This window comes from Canis aureus, chromosome 9, assembly GCF_053574225.1.
Source record: "Canis aureus isolate CA01 chromosome 9, VMU_Caureus_v.1.0, whole genome shotgun sequence".
NCBI classification, from domain to species: domain Eukaryota; kingdom Metazoa; phylum Chordata; class Mammalia; order Carnivora; family Canidae; genus Canis; species Canis aureus.
Window position 1 is genome coordinate 40,967,791 of NC_135619.1, and position 22,063 is coordinate 40,989,853.

The following is a 22,063-nucleotide window of genomic DNA, read 5'->3' on the forward strand; positions in this document are numbered from 1 at the left end:
CTACCCCCACCCCCAAGGTTCCATCAAATCTGCTCAAGATCCCCAGCGACACCTTGTCTGAAAAGTCCAACCATCAGTTCCCAGGGCTCATTCTGTTTGATCTGTAAGTGACACTTTCCACAGCTGTTCACTCGTTCCTCCTTGAAACATTTTCCTCACCTGGCCTGCAGGACACTCCCTCCTAGGTTTCTTCCTACCTCACTAAGTGCTCTTTTTCAGTCTCTTTGGTGGTTTTGCTTTATCTTACTGACCAGTCAATATTGGAATGCCCAGGGCTTAATTCTTAGACCTCTTCTCCATCTACATTTAATCCCATGGAAGTTTCAATCAGTCTCAGCCATATTTTAAATATGAGTTCTATACCAACAATTCCCAAATGTATGTTTCCAACCAGAACCTCTCCCCTATGATTCAGACTTCTCTACCCAATTGCCCATTACATGTCTGCACTGGTATGTCCAACAAACACCTCAAACTTAACATGACTCAGCAGAATTTAACTCCTAATTCTATGATATCCTCCCCTCAAAAATCCCTCTGCTTTCTTCATAATCACTTCCATCCCTTGAGATAAGCAGACCACAACAAAATAAACTTGAGTCATCCTTAATTTCTCTCTCCCTTTAACATCCCACTGATCTGTCAGCAAATCCTGTTGGTTCTAGCTTCAAAATATAACTAGAAGTACCACACACCCTGTCCACTGCTACTACCTTGGTCAAACCACCATCATTCTCTCAGTAAGATTATTGCAATAGCTTCCCTGAGTTGTCTTTTCTTTCCCTTGTCACCCTAGAGTTTACTTTCAGCATAGTGGCCAGTGTGACCCTGTTAAAAAATGCCAGATCATGTCATTTTCTGCTCAGAATCATCTAGAAGTTCCCATCCACAGACTAACAGGGTCTCCAGAGCTCTGCATGATCTGGTCCCCAGTACCTTTCTGTCCTCATCCCATACCATTTTCTACTTCACTCTATCCCAGACCCTCTGGTTACTCAATTTATCATGGGGACATAGCCTTTAATCATGATACTTTTAAGCCTGCTTTTTACCACTAATCATGAGATTTTTATGAGTTGCCCTTCCCCTGCTTTATATCTATGCAGACAAAGTTCTATCTGACAACAGAAGAGTCCCAAATACCACAATAGTGAGACATTTTGTTTTCACTCCTGCTGAGCCAGGTAGGCCCATACTCTATAAACCTATTTACTTGAGACTTAAGCCAAAGATTTTAAAGGCAGTGCTTATATAACAATGTTCACAAGATAAAGCTTCACAGGAATCCCTGTGATTTTCACTGCAAAGCAGCTTTCATCAAAGGCACATATGTTCCCACCCTACACCGACTGCCTCAGTGAAGCATTCCAGCTGACAGTATTCCAGCCCCACCACAAACTGAGAAACACCTATAACAGGTTTATCAACAAAATCCAAGCCTCACTGTGCTGAACTCACCGTGGACTATAGGATGCTATTTATTAAAGGCTGACAGAAGAAGAATTTTAGCCACTGCTTTAAGTTTAGCCCAGAGTACTGAGAGTGGTTTTCCTTTCTCTCCTTTATTGCTGACCATTCCTAGTCCTAAGAGTATAACAGAAGCCTGACTTTAAGAAGTTGAAAATACGTAAGGCTAGCTTCATCCATGATGTTGGTAAATTGCACACTTTCCTTAAATTCTAAAGCAGAAACCTACATGAAAAAAGATTAGACTTCTGCCTCAATCTGGCTAACAACACAGACTGATCATTTTTACAGGGTTAGTCAATATATTTAAGGGATTGGGTAAATATGCCCTGTTGGAGATGGGCTTGAGGACAAATGTAGCTAGCATCAGAGAAAGCCAGGCTCTCATAAATATAGAAGGAAGAATGCCAGAGAAAATGATCAAGCAGAGGTTGTCATAACAGTACAGAACTCCTAAGGAACAGAGGCCACATGGTAGAGCTGAGAAGCCAACCAGACGGTGGAGCAGACTGACAGGTTAAGTAGACAGTGAACCTCTGATGGGCTTAGCAAGGTTAAGATAGTCCCTACCAATCTAGTACCCTGAGACAAATGGAAAATAACAGGGGAAACTTTTAGATTAAAAGTTCTATAAATCTGGATAATAAACAAAGGTAAGAGAAGCAAGAACCAGGAGAACCAACACATGCCAAAGGGACAGAGAGGCTCAACCAGAGATAGAGGATTGACCACATATAGGTGTCTCTGCTTTCTTCCAAAACTCAAAAAAACGACAGTTTTTTGTTTTTAAGTCATAAAGCCACAAGAATGAAAAAAATAGAACACACAAAAGTGAAAATTTGAAAGCTAGAGAACAGAACAGGTAATAACTGACTTAGCAGACCCAAAAAAGCCTTATCCTAAGCCAGCAAAAGGGAAAATTAAGATACAAACTGATTTGCTCTATAGAACCTGCATATATCCCAGATGGCTACTACTGCTACCCCTTGGAATTGGGGGGAGGTGTACAAGGATGGAGCTGAAATTGGAGGATCTATTGAAAATCTATTTTTTTTAAGATGTTATCTATTTACTCATGAGAAACACAGAGAAAAAGGCAGAGACATAGGCAGAGGGAGAAGCAAGCTCCCTGCAGGAACCCAATGTGGGACTTGATCCCAGGACTCCGGGATCATGCCCTGAGCTGAAGGCAGATGCTCAACCACTGAGCAACCCAGGCATCCCTGAAAATCTGTTTAAGAAGCAGATGGATATCTATCTCCTATATGCCCTACCTAATTCCACAGAGCCGGCAATTCCCTTTCTACCCCCCACAGCAGACTGAAAAGGATCTCTGGACTGGGGGAAGACCAGAGAATAAATGTGTCATACTGAAAACAGGGGCATTATGAGAACGTTTGTACTCTAAATAGCAAACCCTCAGCTCTATTCTCCTTTCAGCTTCCAGAAATCTGGAGCAAGGCTTATATTCTGCAGCCTGGAAACTGGAAAAATTCCTCTCTGGGGAAATTGACAGCCCAATAGAAATGATGTGAAAATACTGATGTTGAATATTCTCCATAAAATAAGCCAACAGATATCTCTTCATTAAGGCCACAGTCATAAGTCCAGCCATAAATAAACAATAAGGATTCTTAGATATATGCATATAGCCTCAGGCATAAGAAACAGAGACCAAACCTCGCAAACCAAAAATCAATTTGAAGGACACAGAGACTATGTGGGGATCTGAAAACTATTCTACATCCTCAGAAAGGGTAAAGAAGATTTTGAACCAAAAAAAAAAAAAGAAGAAGAAGATTTTGAGCCTATAAAGCAAAAGCAGGATGTTGTAAGAAGGAACACAGAGAACTCAAGAGTTCTTGGAAATTGCAGAAATTAAAACTCAGTAGAAAGATTAGGAAATGAAAAAAAATAATAAAATAAATAAAATTTTTAAAAAAAGAAAGCTTAGGAAATGAGCTTGACAAAAAAAAAAAGAAAGAAAGAAAAAAGAAAAAATGAACTTGACAGAAACTCCCAGACTATAGAGAAAAAAACAAAACAAAACAGAAAATTGTAGAAAGGGAATAAGAAAATCAATCCAAGGGATCAAATATCCAAATAATAAGTATTTTAATAAAGAAAAAATAGGAATTTATCCATAACTCAAGAAAATTTCAAAGAGGTGGAGAATAAGTATTTCCAAATGATAGAACACACTCATTGAGAAGCTGGAGAGATTCTAAACTCTCGAATAGATGAAAACAGACCCATACAAAGAGACATTGCCATATTTCATGATGCTGAGTACCTAAAGAAGATTCTTAAGTTTTCCAGAAACAAAGAGAGAAGGAAAACATATTTATAAGAATCAAGAGTTGAATACAATCAGTCTTCTAAATAATTCCACCAAAAACTCAAAGACAAGGGAAGAATGCCTCAAGAGTCCATCATAAAATAAAGGACATTCTTAAGTTCACAGATGAAGGGAAACATCAGGCTGAGTGAGAGCTGCAGGTCAGTCTATGGAGACGGAGAGTCCAGACTGGGGAAAGTCAGAAGATTCCAAGGAAGTAGCCTCCAAAGACAAGAAGTTGATAACTATCTAATAAAAGTGAATTGACATGAGTGTTACATGATAAAGGAGAAGTACATGGAGCACTAAGAAAAAAAATGACATAAAACCAAATGTTGTATCAGAAAATAATCATAGTAAACCATATGACTCCATCGCTAATAGTGTTTACAGTCATGATAATGAAAACTGTTGATGTAGCCAAAATAATGAGCTAAATATATTTAGAAGATAGAAAATTGGAAAATGTAGACATGTGTACATAATGGTGGTTAAGGGACAGGGTACAGAAAAGAGAATTATATCTTAATCTTAAAAGATAGAAGTCAATAGATAATGACTAAAACTGAAAATCCTCTTCAATAATATCCTATTTAGAGATAAAAAGATAAATATCACTGAAAAAGTGAAAATATTTTAAAGTGATCTCTCTGGGAAATGGAAAAATATATAGGGAATAGGAAATATATATTTTTTGAAATAAACCTTATAGCACTATTTGGCTCTTTATGTGCATATATTATTACTTTGATTTAAAAATTAAATTAAAAAATAGGCAGACAATCTGAATTACCACACATATTAAATTAAAAAGAAGCCAGGAAAGCCAGAGGTCTGGAAAATATTCGGATTTCCTTCCTTTCCTCTGTGGGCCCTGGGTCTCTTCCTGTTTATCTCAGTTCTGTCATCTCTGGGGTTGTCATATTAACCAAATCCTATTCTTTTTTAACCAAATCACCTTCCTGTCTCTGGAAATTTCTCCAATGACTAAATTAGCAGTTAAAATCACACAGCTTTAGAAAGTCTTTCACCAAACATCAGAAGCCAAAGAAATTTCCCTTTGGGTGAATGATACACTTGAACATACTTGTTTCAAAATGCAAATTTCTCCCAGATACACGTATACAATTTTGTTTCTTTAGCAAACAATAATAATAACAACAACAATGATATTTATGCTTCTGATTTAGATTGAAATAGTACTAACTTTATGTGGCCTCTAAGAATAGAATATCCAAACTTTATCATTAAATTCTATGTGTGGTACAGTTATTTCCAAACCATTTAAATCCACAGGTGGTTCTCTTTCCATAGCCAATGAACAAAAAGGGATTGGGAGGTTGCAGTTCATCCATTTATGCCAGGACTCACCCATGATTGTGGGTCAGGAACAGAAACAGAAGTCAGTGCTTCTAACCCCTGATTCTTCTAATGGCTCCTCTGCTGTCCTCCCACAGAAACAGTGGCAGTCACTTTTCAAGAGGAGTATGGATACAATTGGGAACAAAGAAAGCAGCGTAGCTTCGAGTTTCAAATTAGACTTTTTTTTAAGCCCATAGACAAAACAATAATCTTGAAAGCATAGGTTTCCTTTGCAAGAGCCAGGCCCTTGAGACAGCAAATGGCTTTTTTGTTATTGTTGTTCTTGTTGTGTTTTATTTTTACTGTTAAAACCTTAGCTCTTTTCCCAGAAAACAGTGGGCAGTGAAACATAGGTAGGCAGAAAAGGAAATACAGATAGAAAAAGAAACTTGAAATAGGGTAAGGGGAAATCCAAAAGCAACGGAGGAGTGTATCCTGCTTCCCATCCAGCACTCTGGTACGTGACAGACAAAGAGTAAGGAGTACAGGGACGCCTGGGTGGCTCAGCGGTTTAGTATCTGCCTTCAGCCCAGGGCATGATCCCAGAGTCCTGGGATCAAGTCCCATGTAAGGCTCTCTGCATGGAGCCTGCTTCTCCCTCTGCCTATATCTCTGCCTCTCTCTCAGTGTGTCTCTCATGAATAAATAAATAAAAATCTTAAAAAATAAAAAAGAGAAGTACAACCATAGGACAGACACAGCATGAAAGATACTTTTGAAAGGTGGAAAATAGTGAAGTGGTAGGTCACAAACTAAGTGAACCTTCTATAGAAAAATGAAGTCAGCCACATATTCATGTATCTAAGTTCTATTATATTAAAATTTAAACCCACCACTAAAATGCTTAGATCTGGAGAATTGGTATAGTTTTGCTTTTCTCTGAATACACAGCCTTTTCAATATGGAGTATCAAAAAACCTATTCACTTGTTCAAAACTAATTTATTGACTACTTACTATGCTCCCATTACACCAGGGATACAGAGGTGAATCAGATAAACAAGCTCCCTACCTTCATAGTTCCCACTTTAGCTGGGGAGACAAGCAGAAAATATGTAGGGAAAAAATTAAAGAACATAATTATAGCCCATAATAAAAGGATAATGAGATAGAGAAGATAAGAGACACTTTGGACCTACTAAGGAAGAAAGCCTATCAGGAGAGCTGCCCTTGATCATTCAAAAATTTGTTCCCAATATCACACTTTCCAATATTTAAGAGACAGAGTATAATGATCCAGCAAAAGAAATAGGAAAAAAAAAAAAAAAAAAGTAGCCAGAGCAGTGTGAGAGAAATCAGGGAGAGATAAACATCAAGAAACCAGAGAGGTTTCTGTATGAGTGAAAAGTGTCTGAAATTTAGCAAATATATTTCAAGTAGTGGAAGTAGAACTCCACATTTAATAGATAGCAAATGAGGATAAGAAAGTAAAGACATGTGCTACAGGAAGCTTACTTAAAAAAAGAATTTGTATTTAGATCACAGGCAAAGAGAGTGCAAACTCGAGTGTCTATTCACCTATGTGTATTTTTTAGGATTACATAGACATGAGCATGATTATGAGCTGATTGAGAAAGAGCCAGTAGAGAACTAGAGAGACTGAGAACACAGGAGAAACAAGGGCAAATCAGTGGGGGAAATAAAACACTGAAGGACAAAACAAACCCATGACCACACCCTGGACTCTAGACTCACATACATAATTGCCCACTCAACACGACCAGTGATCATTCGCAACTTAGCATAGCAGTTGCTTGCACCAAAAGCCAGAAATTAATCCTGACCTTTGGCTTTTCTCATACCTTCATGCTGTGGGTCCTAACATTTGTCCAGAGTCTAATCAATTCTACACTGCCATTGCCTCTCACCTTAACTGTTAACCTGTCTGCCCTCTGCCATCCTCGATCCCTTACAGTATGTTTCCACACAGCAGCTAGATCGATCTCTACAAAACCTAAGACAAATCATGCCATTCTTTAGCCCAAAACCCTCAAACACCTTCCCATCTGACTCCGAAAAAAGTCACTACTTTGACCTATAAAATCCTGTGTGATTTGGCTGTCCCCTCATTCCCAACGTGCTTCCCTCTTCCAGCCCATCTTTGCAAGAGGGTCAGGAAAGTATAGGAATGCACATCTGCAACAACTACTCTTTCTTTTTCAGAGAAGAAAGAAAGAAAGAAAGAAAGAAAGAAAGAAAGAAAGAAAGAAAGAAAGAAAGAAAGAAAGAAAGAAAGAAAGAAAGAAAGAAAGAAAAAAGAAAGAAAGAAAGAAAGAAAGAAAGAAAGAAAGAAAGAAAGAAAGAAAGAAAGAGAAAGAGAGAGAGAGAGAGAAAGAAAGAAAAAAAGAAAGAAAGAAGGAAGGAAGGAAGGAAGGAAGGAAGGAAGGAAGGAAGGAAAGAAGGAAAGAAGGAAAGAAGGAAAGAAAGAAAGAAGAAAGAAAGAAAGAAAGAAAGAAAGAAAGAAAGAAAGAAAGAAAGAAAGAAAGAAAGAAAGAAAGAAAGAAAAAGAAAGGCCATCTCCTGAAATGAAGAGGCACAGTCAGAGGTTTAGGAGAGGTGGGAAGAAAACATGTGAGAGTTTCACAAAAATAGCTACTCAGCAAAATGTGAGAGGGAGACAACCTAAAATAAGCAAAGATTTGTAAGAGTATGAAAAATGCATTTTAGTGACACTTGTTCACATAGCTGTGGTTTACTCCAACCAGTGCTCAGCAGTCCTAAAACAGGAACAAAAGAGGTAAGTAGATTCAGACTGGGGTTTTTTTAAGACACAGTGCAGCAACAGGACAACTGCTGATGGAATCTAGAATGCTGGTGTGTGTATGGGACAGGGCAGGTGGGGGGAGTGTTGTCTAGCTAGACCCTCCTAAGAAAAGGGTGTTGGGAAACACACCTACCATGGGGGTCCTCTGAGGCTTTTTCTAAAATTGAAAAGGCAAAGTCATGGGTAGCTCAATGTAAGAAAAATTCCCAAGGTCAACAGCACCTACTCCAAGATCTCATTAAGAGAGTCAACACGCATCTCCTTTGGCAAGATCTAGCTAGAGGTATAGCTTAAGTGTCTTTCCCTTACATTCATTTTACATCAGTAAGGCTCCCAAATTAGACTTCCACAGATTAAGACTTTTTAGGAGTTGTTAAACATAAATTCAACTTTTAAAAAGATCGTATCTAAAAGGGTAGCTCCAGAACTAGCTTCAGAGAGAACTTTTTAAAGCCTCCATTATTTCCTGATAGTCAACCTGAACATAATTCTCATCCCATAAAAATCTTCTTACCTACAGTCATGTAGCCCAAAGCTACAACCATATACCTGGCACCTTTACTCCCAGGAAGACCTAACTCAGTCATCACAATTTATATAAATATTAATAGGTAAGAAGTAATCACTTAGGAACTGGCTTAGAGATTGTTCCAAAGATAATCCCTCCCTGAGCATACCAAAGCAATTCTCAAATCCATACATAAGGCCTTCTGGGTATAACATTTATTTTAGGAAATTCTAAATATATTCATATATGGATTTGTTAATCTTTCAATCTTTGATCTTTCAATCTTTGAAAAATTTTGTATTTTATTTCTAGCAAAGTTAAAATCATATATCAATTGATCCTTGATACTACATACATAGGGAGCATCTAAGTCCCCAGTACTTTTTCTCTAGTAGAGCACAATTCCACCTACCATGTAACAACCTATCTTGGGCAATATACACCTTCATAAGAACCAAAACAAATTTATTGGAAGGTTACCATATAATCTTGTAAATAAAATTCTCTCTTGACTAAAATCCTTGTTCTTTGAAAGTGGGATTTCATAAAACTTCTTTCTAAGTCAATTTTATTTTCTATCTTATAACATGAAAAGAAAACTCCAAGTATATGTAATATATCTAATAGTCTAATTAGATATATTTTATTGAACTTAAATGGTGATTCAGAAAAAAAGTATCATTGGCAGTGAAAAATACTGTGTAAGTGTAATCTAGTTGTACTAGGTTCATGGCTACCGACAAAATTATTTTCCTTCATATAAGGAAAAAAAAAGGTACAGATCGCATAAAGGCATATGACTGACTCCCCTCAACTAACCAATGAAACTACCGTGGAGCTCACCAATGACCTCGTAATGCCAACCAAACCTCCTGATTCACTATCCCATTTATCTTGCTGTTCTCCCTTCTTTCTTGACACTCTCTTATCCTTTGTTGCAACAAACTCTTCTTCTGGAGTCATGCTTCCTTTTACCCCTCTCAGTTCTCTTCTTTACCATTCTGTGGCTTCCTTCCTTAAGTATTACCCTTCACCAGCTTCATTCTGACTTGACCCTGCACTACCATGCCTCACATCTCTAGAACCCCAAAATACACTTTTAACTGCCTAACCTACTACGCATCACCAACGGAATGATTTGCAGGCACCTCACACTTAACATGTTCAAAATAGAACTATTCTCTTCCCCCAGGAATGGTTGCTCCTTCTTTCCTACCTCAGAAAAGAATTTAGTCATTCACTCAGCTGACTTAGCCAGAAACCTAATGGCCCATTTGTACTCTTCTCTCTACCATATTTAACACATTTACTCACTCACCAACAACAACTTAAAAAATGGATTGAGGAATTTTACATGTAAACTATTTTTGAGTATTCCAAATAACTCTGTAATGTAGGGGTCTCCATTTTACAGATGATAACTGATGTAAATTCTTAATAAGTGAATGGAGGTTTGTCTGACTCTAAACTCCATGGTCTTCTCATAAACTATGCTGTCCAGCTAGACTGTGGGAAGCTACAAATATGCCAAATCTGGCCTGCCACCTGTTTAAAGGTTTGCTGGAACATAGCCATGTACATTTATTTATGTCTTTGCCTGCTTTAACACTACAAGAGCAGAGGTGAGTGGTTTCAACAGAGACTAATGGACCACAAAGCCTAAGATAGTTGTTATATGTCCTTTAACACAAGAAACAATTTGCCAATTCTGAAATTATACCATCCTCTGTATTCCTACCATCTCAGGTTATGGCTTCCTGAATTATTGCAACAGCTTCCTACCTGGTTTCTCTATCCACAGCCTTTATTTCCTCTAATCCATCTTCCACACTAAAAAATAAAGTTCTTATTTATCCCACAACCTTTAGGATAAAAGGCAAATTCCTTATCAAGCTATGCAAGGCTTTTTTGACATCCTAGTTCCTTCCTTCCTCCCCATTCACATTCACTGTCCATTCAAGCCAAAGTGAAATCCATGGAGTTCTATGAAAGGGCCAAGCCATTTTGCTACTGTTTTTTTTTTTTTTCACATATGTTCTCTTTATTTCAAAAAGTTTCTAAGTCCTACATGTTTTTGTATTTTTTTTAAAGATTTTATTTATTTATTCATGAGAATACACAGAGAGAAGAGAGAGAGAGGCAGAGACACAGGCAGAGGGAGAAGCAGTTTCCATGCAGGGAGCCTGATGCAGGACTCAATCCCACGTCTCCAGGATCATGCCCTGGGCTGAAGGCAGCGCTAAACTGCTGAGCCACGCAGGATGCTGGTGTTTTTGTATTCTAAGCTCAGGAGTCCCTTCCTCCTAGAAATCTTCCTGCACTGTTCAGGATAAGCTAGGTAAACTTCTTTCATTCATTCAACATACATTTAATGAGCTTATCAACTAGGTACAATACTTTGTGACAAATATATAATGACAAATAGGACAAACAGACCCTGTTCTTACCAGCTGTAGAGTTCAGCCCAACTTCTTTATTCATGTGTTCAAAATCTTAAGCTAAGAGCTAAGATGGAGATGAAGATGGAGAAAGAATAGAGATGGTGAAGGAGTTGTAGATGGAAATGGGAATAGAGATTGGGATGGAAATGGAGCTGAGAATGGGGATGGAGACAGGGATGAGGAAGAGGATGGAGATGAGGATGGAGATGGGGCTGGAGATGAAGATGGGGATGAGGATGGATATGGGGTGAGGACAGAGATGGGATGAGGATGGGGATGGAGATGGGGATGAGGATGGGGATGAGGATGAAGATGGGGTGGAGATGAGGATGGAGATGAGGATGGGATAGAGATCAGAACAGAGATGGGGATGGGGTGGAGATAGGGATGGGAGTAGGGATAGAGATAGGGATGGAAATGGGAATAGAGATGGAGATGAGGATGGGGATGGGGATGAGATCAGAGATGGAGATGGGGAAAGGGATGGGGCTGGCAGTGGGAATGTGGGTGGAGATGGGGATGAAGGGAATGGGAGAGAAAGAGATGATTCAGTGATTCTCTTGTCTGACACTCATCACACCACTAACTTACTGAGGATCAGAAAGTATCTAGTTTGTCTCCTTAATAACAATTCTACCAGAACATCTGGGACAATGCTGGATGAATAAAATAATTTTGAGTGATACAGAGACACAAGGTAGTTCCAGAGACCAAGTCCTTGCAAAGAGGTCAGGCTAGTTAATAGGCCACTGAGAAAATTTCCTATTTTCTGGGAAAACTCAATCTTTAGAGACTCTGAGAGGTTTTGTGAAAATGTGACTAGGCATAAAAAGAAACATGAATATAAAAGAACATTCCTGCAAAAGATACAAGTTCTATTTTGAATAAGAAACAGGGAATAAAGTGCACATCACAGTCTTTTTCTAACTACTGGACTATACATCTGAAACTACTGAACCATGAAAAAAGGTACTTATAACCCTGAACTTTGTGTTCCACAAAATGTTTTTCCTCATAGGATACTCAGCTCATTAAATAAAAGAACCCCCCCCAAAAAAGGAAATCTTTTTTACAAGCAGAGGTAAAGCAGACACAAAGAATTGACCCAGTTTCCAAAATAAACATTAAGCTTAAAAGTCTCTCCATCTGGCTGAATCTAAAACCAGAAATGAAAATCAGCATGTTCACACTCTACTTCCTACCTACACCACAACAGCAAGAACAAGAAAAAATTCAACATGTAACTTAATATTAAATCTTAGTCAAATAAAGTCTCATATTAAGACATAATTTTTTTTAATATTGGAAAAGGGCAACAGTTCACTTGTTTTTCAACGGCATTTATTTAATATTTTTATTTTATTTACTTTTTTTCTTCCAAGTTTTTATTTAAATTCCAGTTAGTTAACAGTTCACTTTTAAACCTTCCAATATATCCATGTGGGCCAAACTCTTTCAGAGTCCCCACTGGCCTGGTATACAGACTTCTCCCTGGCCTCACTCTCACATCCTGAAGTAAAAAAAAAAAAAAAATGCTTAGTTTCTATTACACTCCATAAAATAAGGTATATAATATACATGAAAAGCCCTAAAACCTGTGACATTTCTTCCATTTCATTATTAATCACATTTCCAATAAACAGCCCAATTCTATGAAGAGTGGCATAACTGCACTAACAGAATCTTAGATACATAGTATGTTAGTACTGAAAGGGATCTTAAGGTCCTTTATACCAACTCCTGCATTGCACAGTTGAAAAAACTAAAACCCAAAGAGATTCAGAGACTCTCCAAAGTCACACAAGCCTCTGTCCTCAACTTATTTTCCCAATCTGAGTCTCTGCATTTTCTATTTATTTCCTTTTCCTATAGAGAGAGATAAAAGCAATGACCATAATCTCAGCTTGGTTTTTTTCTGAACTCCACAGAGAATACTAAATTGGATCATCAACTAGAGAATATGATGCACTGCATCAGTCTCCTCTGCATGATGTTGAGTGACCAGTATGTAACTAAGTGCTCCCTGGTGGCTTAACCACCCACATGGAGATTTGAATTTCTCTTCATGCACATCTCACTGGCAGATGGTCCTGCTATACTTTTAAATGTGCTAAACCATTTGCCTACTGCATTATAAACCATATCAGTCAATTACACAAAGATCTTATACTGTTTGAGCTATCATCAATTACATCCTATTTGAAAATTACAGATTAGCATTATTATGACTACCTGTCTACCAATTAAATCTCACCAGTTTTCATATTTATAGTTTTCAGGTTAGCTTTGTTTTTCTTTTAAAGATTAATTGCATGGAATCTCATCAGGACAGATTCTGATTGCCATATACCACATGAGTCAAGCTGCCTCAATCTAGCAACCAAGCAGATCTTTTGGTCTTTGGAAAGACCAAAAATAAAAAAAAAAATGCTCTTAAATAAAGTAAGTACCAAAATCTAATCGTGAAGCCCTTTGAAATATGCTGTCTGCATGTATACTAATATATTTAACAGTGTACTAAAACAAAACTAAGCAAGCAAATAAAATAGAGAAAGGAAGAAAGAAAAAGAGAAAAATTTATGATTAGACAAATTATTTTTGGCAAAAAGTTACTCATAACATATTTTTATTTTATATTTCTTTTTTAAAATTATAAGTAGAGATGCAAGTGTACAGATTTTTTATAATGGTTGGACTAAAGTAAAATACAATTTTTATGATCATTTAGTAATGAAGAAGAAACTAAGTAAGCAATTACTTCCTTGATAAATTTTTAGGATTCATAAAGATTCATTAAGACAAAAGGATAATCATATCAGAAAAAAATTCCATTCTCATATTGCTTTCTTTTACAATCATTACAAAAAATCGTAAGTGCACCAAGATGCTTTCTGAAAAGAAGCAAAATTAGTCAGTCAGCTAATCTTTGGAAAAAAGAAAATTATTAGGGGCTCAATAAGATTATATAAATGAAATAGATTAGAAAACATTTCATGAAGTCATCACAAAGTATTTGCTCTGCAAAAAGCAAAGAGATTACCCACATCTTGATCTCAAAAAAAAAAGTATGCTATTTTCCACAACTGCTACAGAACTAAACTGCAAAAATATCTTTTCACAAATGTCCTTCAGTAGTGAATTTCCTGAACATCAGCAGAGTCATCAAGTTCACTCACGAACGAACAAATGCCATGGGCAAATGATGGAACAAAGGATTTAAGTCTAAAAAATCCCCAAGTGGCAGGTAAAAGAAATACATGGGATCCTGCTGACTTAGAAAGGATCAAGAGGGAACATAAGGTGACTGGGACTGAAGGGAGGCCACAGTCATAAGTTTTGTCTGAAGATTCGTCTGATACCAACAAGGAGAACTTTGAGACAATGTTCCTGGACAGAGTCCACATGCAATTCAGCATCAGGGGTGAAAGGACCTCGAGGTCAGTGAGGAAAGACCATTAAAGAAAGAAGAGGGCTCAGAAAGGACCTAAGAACTGGAAGTGCTGCCATTAAAATTTCTCAATTTTGCTAGAAGGCATGGGAATTTTAGATGACTTTCTCCAGAAAAAAGAGGCTATCATTTACAAGCAATGATTATTTTTCTCCACAGAATCTAGGCAGTTGGTTTCTCCACCAACCTTTTGGTAAACATTTTTCTCAGTTACTGTGTGGTTATAAGTGCTTCTCAAACACCACTCAGTTCTAGATTGACTAGAATGTTAGTAGAACTAAAAACAAGAAGCTTTCTGTTTTCTATCTCCCTCTTCCTTAACTCTCCTTCTCCATCACACATGCACACACAGACACACAGACACGTGCACGCACACACACACACACACAGGTATAAAGACATACATGCTAAGTTGGTGGCTCCATCTATGGCTGATAACACATATTGGGTTCTGGGAACTGTAGTAGTTTGTTTTGTTTGTTTTACTTGGTGCTATTGTAGAGGGGAAAAGTGATACTAAGATTACAAACAGTTGCAATAGGCACATTTGGTTGATATTTTGAGCATGTATGTCCAATAAATTTTGGAATTGTTAAAAGTTACCGTCACACTTCATGAGTCTTGACAGTTTTCTATCAGCTTCTTGGGTTGTTGCAAAGGAAACAAGCCATTAAATTACTAAGGACCCAAGGACTAAAAATAAAATTAAAAGGCATCTCCCTGGAACACTCCTGGCAATAGAAACTGGACTTGAGGCATAAAAAGAAAACCAAAGTCAACAGGTAAAAAAATGTCAGAAACTAGTAAATAAACAGAAAATTACTGCTCAGGTGTTACAAGAAAATAACACAAACCCAGAAAAGAAAAGGAGCAAGTTTGAGATCAGGCCTTCATCTTGAAATCAAGATAGGAACTAAATAAAGATTAAAAAAAGAAGAAGAAAGACTTTTAGATATAGGAACATAATTGGCCATACATGAAGTAGAGAAAGAACAGAACCAAAATGAACCAAATGAAATTTTGAAAACTCAACTGAATCTACATGAAAATTTTCAGTGTAGGTAGATTCAAAAGGTAGACAGTTAAAAGTGATGGGGGAAAGGGTTGTTGTTGCTTTTACTAACTAGCCTCTTAGAACTTATAACATCAGGGGCTTAGAGACTTAGAGTTGGAGCAATTCAGCTATAGGAGCCACTACAATCTCAGAGGCAGACCTAGGTGAACTCAAGGCTTTCACAAAGGAATCAGAGCCAAAACGAAGAGTGTGCATTTTCCTGGCATGTATCTTCATCAGAGACCTAACTGGAGTAGATTCAAGAACAGGATATTCTCATTATAACCATCAAGGACATCTTCAATTTCACTCATTCATACATTCAACAAATTGAGATTGAGTATGGCATTAAAAATATCCAGTTTAGAAGCTGGTATACAGAAGCAAAAATAGGCAGACAAAGGCACTACTTTCATGGAGCTTGTATTCTGTAAATATGTACTCAGGTCTTAATAGGTACAACAGAAGATTAAAGAGCAAGAAATAAGGGTGATTGATTTTGGGTTGTTGTTTTTTTTTTTTTTTTTTAGAAGGTACCATTTAGGAGGAACTTCCAAAAAGGTGATTTGAGTGGAGACTTGCATGAATTCATGGCATAAATCAGAGGAGGGATGTTATAAGCAATGGGGAAGCAAGTGCAAAGACCCTGAGACAGGACTGAGCTTAATGTGTTCATAGACAGCTAGATGGTTAACATGGATGGAAAAGAATAAGCAAGAGCAGGAATAGAAGAAGGTGAAATAGGCAAGGCAAACAAGAGCCAAACCATTAATACTTTGATAGAAGGGGTAGGGAATCTAGATTTTATGTGATGTGCGATGGAAAACATTGCAGGGCTTCAAGCAAAGGAATAGTGTGATCTTATTTACTTTAAAAGGGCTACTCTCACTTTCTCTGACTGACTTATTTCAATTAGCATAATATTTTTTAACTCCATCCATCACTTCTGGGTAGAGACTGTGGGGCAAGAGTGAAAACAGAAGGAACATCAGAGATTACAGTAAATGTCCAGACCAGTGATGACTTAGTCTTGAGTGGTAACCTATAGAAGTAGAGAGAATCAATCAAATGTATTTTGAAGGTAAAACCAACAAGGCTTGTTATGAACAGATGTAATAAATGAGAAAAACAGGTATCTAGGATGATTCTCAGGTTTGGGGCCTGAGAAACAAACTGAATAGTGGTATCCTTCAACTCTATGCAGATTTTATTTTCCTATTACCTTTGGTTTAAAAATCTCAAGAACAAAGAAAGAAAAATCTAACTATGTTAGTCTATCCACTCTGCAAAGCAGTCTGGCAATTTCCTTTGAAAACTAAACATACATTTATTATGTGTCCCGACAATGTCATTCCTGGGTATTTAACCCAGAGAATTGAGAATTTATATCCAAACAAAAAACTGTACATAAAATCTTATGGCAGATTTCTTTGTAATAGCAAAAACTGGAAACAATCAAAATGGCTTTCAGTAGATGAACAGTTAAACAGTGATCTATCCAACCACGAAATACTACTCAGCAATAAACAGGAACAAACTATTGACACACTCAACAACTTAGATGGCTTACAAGGGGTTATGGTGAATGGAAAAGGCCAATTTCAAAAGGTTACATTTTGCATGACTCCACTTGCATAACATTCTCAAAATCACAACATTATATAGATGAAGAACAAAACAGTAGTTGCTGTGGCTTAGGGATGCTTTCGGGGAAGGGGCAGACATGACTATAAAGGAGTAACATGAGGAAAGGATGGTTTTGGTAGTGATGGAACAACTCTGTATCTTAAGTTCAGTGGTAGTTACAGGAATCTATATGTGATAAAACAATACAGAATTATACACACATATCGTATTAGTGCCAATGTTGATTATACAAGATGTAACTATTGGAGGAAACTAGGTAAAGTACACAAAAGCCTTCTCTATACTATCTTTACAACTTCCAGTGAATTAATAATTGCTTCAAAATAAATTTTTTAATCTATTTTCAAGTACAAGGCAAAATGCATTATATAAATACTGAAAGTAGTATAGTAATAAATATCACATCTGACAAAATGTCATCTTCTGAATTTATAATGCAGCAATACATCTTACCACTTTAGGTGTGTAGGAAACAGTTTAATTAATCATCAGGATCTCTTTGTATGTAGGAACATATTTCCTCCTAAAAGCCCCTGAGGCAGACAGCACTTGGCATTCTCAGTCTACTACTTTATTTCTAAACAGCAAGTAGAACCTGTGCATTCTTGTTTCTGTACCTGCACAAAGGCATATAGAGAGACTGAAGCTAAACTGCCAACACTGGTGCTCCAATAGATATCAAAAACTCTAAACTCTGAAAATGTTAAAACTGCCTTCATTGACCCAAGATATTGACCTTTCACGGGCCACCCTACACTCCTGAACTCTTAACATCTTTCCCATCAGTGTCAAAATGTAAACCTCGGCAATGTGGAATCTCAGAAAGAATGGCTTAGACCACAAACCAATAACCATGACCCAAAGGCTTAACAAATGCTAATAACACTAATCATACCTCTACTGTAATGATCTTAAGGTTACTCTAAGGGTCAAAACTAGACTTGGATAAATCATCTAAGTCAACTTGAAGGCACAGATGATGGTGAAGTCTCCCTCAAAATCATCTTTTAAGACAGCTTTTTTGATATGTATCTTCTTAATGTTCTGATCTTCTGACACAATCTATTCTCAGTTTGAGTGGAGAACACATGGTCTTTCACTCCTTTAGAGAACATTCTATTCTCAAGAACATCAACCATTTAGTACTCAGGTATGCCTGCTAAATCCTGAACATTTTTGTCATCGCCAAATGAGTCTGCATTTACTAATCCTTTCATTCTCTCAAAGGGGCATATATTCAACCTAGAGTGTTTGTACTGAAGACTAGATTTAAAACTTTTTTATGAGTTTTAATTATAAAAAAAAAAAAACATAAAACTATCCTGAGATCAACGTTAGTCAAGAATTCAATTACTGACTAAAGTATTTTCTAAACTATGTATCTCCCATCGTATCCTGTCTGGTTTTTTTGGAATTTAACATTGCCAATAAAACCAATGGGATGTGCCAGGTGTTGCCTTTCTAGATGCTGGTCTCCCTTGGAAAGAACTCTGCCAGATATGATGCTGTGAACAGAATTAAAGAGTTCCCATCCTGATTTTTGTATCACTCTATCCACACTGTTTTTCATGTGTTAATACATTCTAAAAAGTAAAATACATTGTTTTGCATTTTATTTTCTAAGGCTGAATAAAAATTAAACCAATGTAAAATAACAATGGATTAAAAGCCTTTCTGAGGACAAAGTAGTTTCATTTTAATCATGTTAGAGATTGGAGCCTGGAAAACTGCCAACAACAATAATTTTTTAATTAAAAAAGAAAAACAAGATACTTACAGCCAACCATCATCATGGCCACTGAAAACATCTTCTCCACATCTGTAGTAGGAGCTATGTTTCCAAATCCTATGGTTGTAAGGCTTGTCATGGTAAAGTAGAGAGAGGACACGTACAGAGAATCCTTGCTGGGTCCTCCTTCCCATATCCCTGCACTGGTATTATATCGATATGGAGTCCCAATGCTCAAGGCCAGCTGGTAGAGCCAACTGTCTATTTGGATGGTGTTCGTCACTTCATCGATGACCTCATAGTCCCCAATGCTGTACCATATACAGGCCAGCCAGTGGGCAACTAGTCCAAACACACATACCAGGAGCACAAGGACTGCTGCTCCATATTCTAGATAATGGTCCAATTTCCTAGCAACACGGCCCAGTCGCAAGAGACGCACCACTTTTAAAGAACTGAAGAGACTGCTGATTCCCTAAAGAAAAGAAAAGAAATGACATGACACTTTCAGAAAAGAAAAGGCTGGGAAACAATTCAATGGTTTACCTTCATGAACTTAATTGACCATGTATACACCAAGAACATACATTTTAAGTCAACAACAACAACAAAAAAAAAGGTAAAGAAACTTTTTTTAAAAAAAGCAGATTTTCCCACCAAGAAATAAGATATTTCTGAATAATTAAATAAGACAACTTTTCATTAGCTAAGGAAATTGCTCAAATGCAATATATACAGAGTATAGAAATAGGATGATGAAATCAGACCTTTTATCACTTCTTCCTATAAAACTTTTCCTCTACTTGAAAACCTTTATTTTTATTTCTCACTTTATAATAACCATGAGCACCAAACTTCTGAGAAAGGAATCCCAATCTTACTGGCAAGCAAACAGGAAATACTTCTGTGCATATGAGGAGAATGAGCAAGTGCCATTGTTGCCTCCACTACCTCCAGTCACAGTCATGATAAGCACTAAATTTGTAGAGCTCTGAAAAAGTTAGGAGTTGAACATAGAATGGGTACATAATCTACAAAATCCAAAATCCTATCATCCTCTAGCAATAGTCATAGAAAAGAATACCATAAGGGAGCAGCAGCAAGATAATTCATATTTTGCTGAGAAGCTTAAAATCCAAATACAGCACTATCCAATTGCAAATATAGCATACATTTTCTTCAATCACTCCAAATCCCATAGTTATTTTTTGGAGGGGGAAGCTTATAATAAGCCATGTGGGGAAAGAGGATAAATTCATTCCTGATACAGGAAAGAAAGAGCTGTGATCAGGATGCCTCTCATCTGACTATCACCCTCTAATTTCATGAAATGTATGACTCTATTATTGCTAATTCTTTCTCCCAGGGAAGAGACAAGGAGTCTAGTGTAACTCACTCTGAGCTTCCTTCTGACCAACACAGAGGAACTGGTTGGTATAGTGAAACAGATGTGACATTAGTAAGACTCTAATTTTGGCATCATAAGGTTCTTGATAGTTCAGGTAAAAGGGTTAAGAATGTATTTGGTTATGTTATATTCCATGTGGTAGCATATGACTGAGATATTTCAAAATAAATATTTGAAAGAGAAGCAAGAACAAGAGACCTTGTGGAAATAAAAGAGTAGCAGGAGCATTTTGACAGTTTTCTGTCTCAAGCTCAATACCTCAGGCCTGGCTCTATTTCAGTTCCTACTCTCAAATGTTGTGGCATTAATGCAGCCTTAAAATAAACTCTTATTTTGCTTGAACACTTGAGGGGGGAAAACAAATATCAAACTTTAGGCAGTTAAAAAAAAAACTAGGAAAATTCAGAAGATGAATTGGCATAATTCAGTGACATAAGATGATGAAAGGAAAGAATTTTCAAGAGAACTTGGAAGCTCTCAGAAATGGAACCAGGTAATCACAAGCAACAAAGACAAAAATAAGCATTTATTAAGCACTTCTACAGCCCACCTCTGCATTAGGCCCATGGGGCATTAAAATAAACATGCCTTGCTTTTGTTCTAAAGAAACCCATAGTCCAATGCATGACAAACTCAGGACTAAATTAAAAAATAAAACCAGTGTTGCTATAGATGTTGTTCTCTACTTAGCTTAAAATGCTAAAAGAACTATGATACTTCTGATAAAATACTGCATAGAAAGGGTGCCTGGGTGGCTTAGTTGGTTCAGTATCCGAATCTTGACTTTGGCTCAGGTCACGATCCCAGGGTTGATGGAGCCCCAAGTCGAGCCTATGATGAGCTCTGTGTTGGGCTCCATGCTGGGTGTGAAGCCTACTTAAGATTCTCTCCCTCTCTCTAAAAAACAAAACAAAACAAAACAAAACTGCACAAAGAAGTTATTTCTACCGGATTTTTCTCTAAAAACAGAAAAAAAAAACAAAAAGAAAAAACAGAGAGGAAATCTTTATCCTCATTGAAACTGAAAAACAGTTACCACTCTCAACTAGAATGCTAAGAATCAGGACCTCCTAGAATTAGGTCCCAATGCTGGGAGGACATGCTCCCCTGATCTCTGACAGGCAGAACTCTCCAAGAGGAGGTGGTCCACCCTGCAGGGTCCCTGCATAGGACCTCACTTATTCAAAAAGCATCATTTTCTATGGCCATGTCCAACACTACTGAAGCATTAAAAAATATTTTGTAAGCATTATAAACTATGCCACAAGTTCTGTGATACCACTTTCTCCTGAGTTTTACCAACTGCCCAACTGATATCTCTTTCAAAATCGTTTTCTAGGGCTACCTCTCTCCATGCTTCTATGATGTGTTAGGATTCTTATCATGATTATCCTCAACACTCTTCCGGTTGACCTACTGCATGTGCATGATTCAACTGACTCCTATATATGGAAATCACCAGTCTACTTCTTAGCACAAAACTGTCTCCTAACTTGCTGATACAGAAGCCAAATACTCACTATACATTTCAATTTAAATGTCTCACAGGTGTTCAAAATGTAATTGGTCCCAAAGGGAATCCCTTGCTCTGCCTGAATGAGTTCTCCACCTCCTACTCTTTTGAGTGGCATCATTACCTGCCCCATCCCCCAGACAGCTGGCTATCAACTGTTATCAAGGATGAGTAAGTGCTTAAAATATACCTACTTAATAAATATCTCAAAAATTTCCCTTCTTTCCTATTTCCAAGGCCTTGTCTTGGTCATGGCTTCATGTTTTTACTTACTTGTGTGACAAGAAGAGCCTCCCCCCCATCTGCCACCCTAGCCCTGTTCCTACTCCCTTTAATTCACAGATCACACTACACAGACTACCAATCTGGGTATATTTAAATCATA

At 37.3% G+C, this 22,063-nt stretch overlaps 1 protein-coding gene across 1 annotated transcript in view; it reads right to left on the reverse strand.

Moving 5' to 3' along the window:
• KCNH5 (potassium voltage-gated channel subfamily H member 5) overlaps positions 1–22,063 on the reverse strand; it is a 275,213-nt gene that overhangs the window by 176,592 nt on the left and 76,558 nt on the right. Inside the window, exon 7 of the mRNA XM_077909564.1 lies at positions 18,806–19,232. Within this exon, the coding sequence (XP_077765690.1) occupies positions 18,806–19,232 (427 nt within the window). The remainder of the gene's footprint in view (positions 1–18,805; positions 19,233–22,063) is intronic.